This window comes from Pholis gunnellus (genome assembly GCF_910591455.1).
Source record: "Pholis gunnellus genome assembly, chromosome: 11".
Lineage (NCBI taxonomy): Eukaryota > Metazoa > Chordata > Actinopteri > Perciformes > Pholidae > Pholis > Pholis gunnellus.
In genome coordinates, this window is record NC_136538.1 from 14,575,521 (window position 1) to 14,580,037 (window position 4,517).

A 4,517-nucleotide genomic window follows, 5' to 3' on the forward strand; every position below is an offset into this window, starting at 1 on the left:
CAATACGGAGCAGGAATCTCTTCTGTATATTTTTACCACAATATTTCTCAGTATGTTGTCTCAGTAACACTGACTCATACTGTGCAACAGAGCGGAGCCTTCTTTCCACATCTGAAATGTCACATCAAAAGTACTCATGAACAAACTAAAAATAAAACCTCTTCACACACACTTCGATTCATTTTCCTATTCACGGGACTTTATTTGGACAACTAACGGTATGGGGAGCAGTGAACTACATGTGATGTTCTTTGATTAATTGCAGAATTAAAATGAATTTACACCACTGCAGTACCAAATCAACTGTCTCGTAGCACTTCTAATTGGTTTCTGGATGTCCGGGTAAATTAAAAAGCTGGCATGCATAGTCTGCAATGTACTGTACTCCATGGAAGCATAAAGGCGGCAGGGAACATACACAGTGCACAGAGGGGGGTAGGTGAGGGGTGGAGTTACGCACATTACTGACGTCCAGCGGACTAAAGAAGAACCGCAGGTGACGGTTCCCTACTTGTCAGTTTATCCACAGTACTTTTACACGTTTACAATTTACACATCTAAACGGCCCAGCTTGTGTTTTTACCTCAACGTTCATGAATTGTATTGATCTGTCAGCATGAACGCAGAAATAAAAAGTAATGTTTTGGTGGCGGAGAAAAAACATCAGACTTTGCCTGAATACGCGAACGCTATAGGTTAATTATTTGTAATGTATTCTAAGGACCATATCACGTACTATCTCTATATTACGTTTGCTGAAAGAATAACAATAAAACATTTCCACCTAGTTCTTAGATTATGTTTTTATGTTTTTACGTCAGGCAAGACAAGTGCACACTCATTTCTGTGCAGGCATTAACCCGGTCGCCTACTGGTCCTTCCTCCTTTTCTACGTCCCTGAGCGAGCCCGGCGTCAAGATGGTGAGTCTGGTGGTAAAATATAAAGTATAATCCGTTGATCATCGAGGCCATCCGTCCATCTGAACACATTTCATTCCCTATAAGTGATGGTTTAAGTGTGCGCTATAGTATAAGCTCGATATTGATGAGGTTTGACGATAGCTGAGAGGAAATTCAGCGGCACCATCCAAATGCTAACCCAGTTGTTCGTCAGGACGCTATACACACACACTGTATTTACCTCCTTTGGGATGGTTCATGTACTTTCCTCTATGTGTTTCCATTAATTTGTGTTCCCCACGAATTCTCGTTTAACTACACGGATGCTCAAAGGACACACTGAAGTATTTAGACGTGTATTGGTTGTCAATAAAGGGACGTGAAGTCCTAGCTTCCAGCTAACAACGTTAGCATACACTACACTGGTAGCCATCGCCCTCATGTTACATGAACAGGGAAATTAAACTGCGGTGGTATTGCTCAGCTTTATCAACTGGCACATGGTTGTTTTAGAGATCGGGCTGCATCGAGGCCGATACATACGTTTCCTGCTTAGCTAGCTATATTAGCTAGTTAGTCAAATGTGACAGCATGTAGTGATACCTGGTGAGGTCAGCTGCAATCTACTGCTGGGCCTGTTTTTTAGTGTTGGGATCAGTAGTTCCAGGCTGGAAATGAACTAGTTGTTGAAATATCATCATCTTCTGCTTTCTCCCATCCTCAGAATGACACAGTGACAGTCAGGACCCGCAAGTTCATGACGAACCGGCTGCTTCAGAGGAAGCAAATGGTAAGTGTGTTGAAACACCTCTGCAGTGTTACTTGTGCCAATGCCACCATGAGATGAGTTTTTCCTGTGCTAACGGTCATGTATTCACTCTCTCTCTGCAGGTCGTCGATGTCCTGCATCCCGGCAAGGCCACGGTCCCCAAGACTGAAATCAGGGAGAAACTCGCCAAGATGTACAAGACCACCCCCGATGTCGTGTTCGTATTCGGCTTCAGGACTCAGTTCGGTGGCGGCAAGACAACAGGCTTTGCGATGGTGTACGACTCCCTAGACTACGCTAAGAAGAACGAGCCCAAACACAGACTGGCCAGAGTGAGTCTTGAACCATTGTGTCCGTGTGAACTCTTTGATAGACGATGGTGTTTGATGGCAGACGGCATCGCCTTTTCTCAACTTTTCTTACACGTTCTTCAACAACACGCAGCCGAATCGTCTTGACGTTCTATATTGCAGAACTCATGATTAGCTGTCATTAATGCATGTTATGATGCAGTACACATGTATTGTTGTTACAAATGGCTGCCACCAAGTAATGTGATCATTGTGACGATATTCTTAACCTCAGTAGGTTATGATATGCTGAAGTATGAAGTAAAATGAAACGCGTGTTCGTTTGTGTTCCTCAGCACGGTCTCTATGAGAAAAAGAAGACCTCCAGGAAACAGCGCAAGGAACGCAAGAACAGAATGAAGAAAGTACGAGGCACCAAGAAGGCCAGTGTGGGCGCTGCTGGCAAAAAGGTATTGTGACCGTTTTTAGATACTTGCTACCAAATGAGCAGTCACTAAGCATGCGTAGTCTCCGATTGGCTCTGTTAACACAATGGACTCGCAGTGTTCCTGTGATAGTATGCCGTTAGGAAATAGAATGTATTTATTGTCAAATAAGACATAATTCATTTCAGAGCAATTGATTTATTTCTTGACTTTCATTGCAACTATTCGTAACCATTCCTGCTATTTTTTTGCTAACAACTTTTACTATTTTGAATTTTCTTTTCCATCTTTTCAATCGTATCACATGTTCTGTGGGAACTGTAGAAGGTAAATAAATAGACCAACTGTAGTACGTAGATGATCCAGGAGTCTCCTACCGTTACACCCTCACCTACCCACCCGAGAGCCAAAGCCGTAGTGCTTTATCCCTGGATGTACATGATGCATCACATGTAAAAGGATTTGACCCTATAGTCAATACTTACCTGGCTCACCCTTCTCCTTACTAATTACTAGCTTGACCTGGAATCTAGTAGTGTTCTAGACCGTGTTTTGAGAAGCTAACGAGTGTGTTAGGAGATCCCACAGCCTAAAGAGGAAATCACTTAAAACTTAGTGTCTGTGAAACCTCCTGGTGTAGTTTTTGTTTCAATAGAACCCTAAATACTCTTGTTCCCTCTATGGCACAAGTCACTGTTCTAAAGTCACGTAGAATCGATCTCTGAATTACAACACAGCTGCTCTGTAAACAGCTGGACTGTAACAGAAACGGCACAAACTGTCTTGTTAAATATTGGCACCGTCCAGCCACGTCTACCATAGCTTTCATTGGCTTGGTTCTGACTGACCTGTTGAGTACAGCTGCGACAAATCCATTCAGAGATCTTTTCTATTCCATGGTTTTATTTTCAACATGTTGACATTATTTTGTTCCATCTTTTGCTCTTGATTTTGCTTCCCGTGGATTTCTTTTGCAGAAGTGAAGTGTCAGTGTGCAGGTATAGAAGCTGAACAAGCATGATGTGCCATTGTGTTGCACATCAAAAGCTGAAAGACCTGAGCTGTGCATGCATGATGCACCTTACCTTCCCCTCGACTTTTCCTTCAGTGCCCCCCCCTCTGTTTCAAACTCCCTGCTAATAGTCTTTTCCCTCTCCCCTGGTCCTTTGTACCACGATAATGGGCATATCCATTAGGCTTTGCACACTCTGCCTTACATTTACACAGAGACGAAGTGCTTTGATAATGATTCACATCTCTAGTTGATAGAGGCAGAGCTTGAGTGTAGCATGTGGATCTTAGTTTTGTAGTGTGTTGAGTGTGGGTCAGTTGAGCTAAAAGCCTTTCAGTGTGTGAATCTCCACAGAAATGTTCCCTGAAAATGTTACTCCAGTCATGATGTTTTACCAAGCTTCAAACTATGATGTTGGGCTTAAAACTGTTTGTTTTGCCCAAACATAGTTAACATTTGTTGTTCAGTTTGTTTATTTGTTGTAAGAGTTAAATGTGCTCTGGTGTTAATTATGCTGTTCTCTCCCCCCACAGTGAGCCCGGACAACCAGGGAGGGTCTCCGTGCTCAAGATGTTCTTGTATATTGTCATCAAATAAACTTTGGAAAAAATTGGAAAAAAATGTTTATCCTTGGGTTTATTCATTTGAACATCCATTAATTTTGATGTATTTTTGTGTTCGGGTTACATCTTTTAAGGCCCACAGCTGTAGAACAGGTCTGCAGGTTTAAGGGTCTCTGTGTAAACGTCTGAATTTCTGTTCACAGCATTCAGTACTCGCAGTGACTCCAGTTGTGTTTGTAGACTGCCATCCTCAAGTAACTTCCATCACTTTGACATCGGTGTACTTTTAGATTTGGTTTCATATTTGACTTGAACAAACTAGAATGTTGACAGTGACATCGTGTCTCTGCAGGGACATTACTTCTCAGCAGCCAAACTGATTTAATTCTCAGCCATTCATTTATATACCATTTTAACTGGGCTTGGTAACATCAAATATAAATGACCTACTGGGCTTATAAAGTGCTTGTAACTATTATTTTTAAGCATAGTCTTCTTCACAATGTGCTGACCACTTTAAGGATATTTGTCTCTATC

The 4,517-nt window shown here is 42.1% G+C and overlaps 1 protein-coding gene across 1 annotated transcript; it reads left to right on the plus strand.

Moving 5' to 3' along the window:
- Nucleotides 1-866: 866 nt before the first annotated feature.
- On the plus strand, nucleotides 867-4,015 carry rps24 (ribosomal protein S24). The gene is made up of 5 exons (XM_079168595.1): nucleotides 867-921; nucleotides 1,625-1,690; nucleotides 1,792-2,001; nucleotides 2,316-2,429; nucleotides 3,951-4,015. Exons 1-5 carry the CDS (start codon nucleotides 919-921, stop codon nucleotides 3,951-3,953), a joined length of 396 nt encoding a protein of 131 aa, XP_079024721.1. The 5' UTR covers nucleotides 867-918; the 3' UTR covers nucleotides 3,954-4,015.
- Nucleotides 4,016-4,517: the final 502 nt, after the last annotated feature.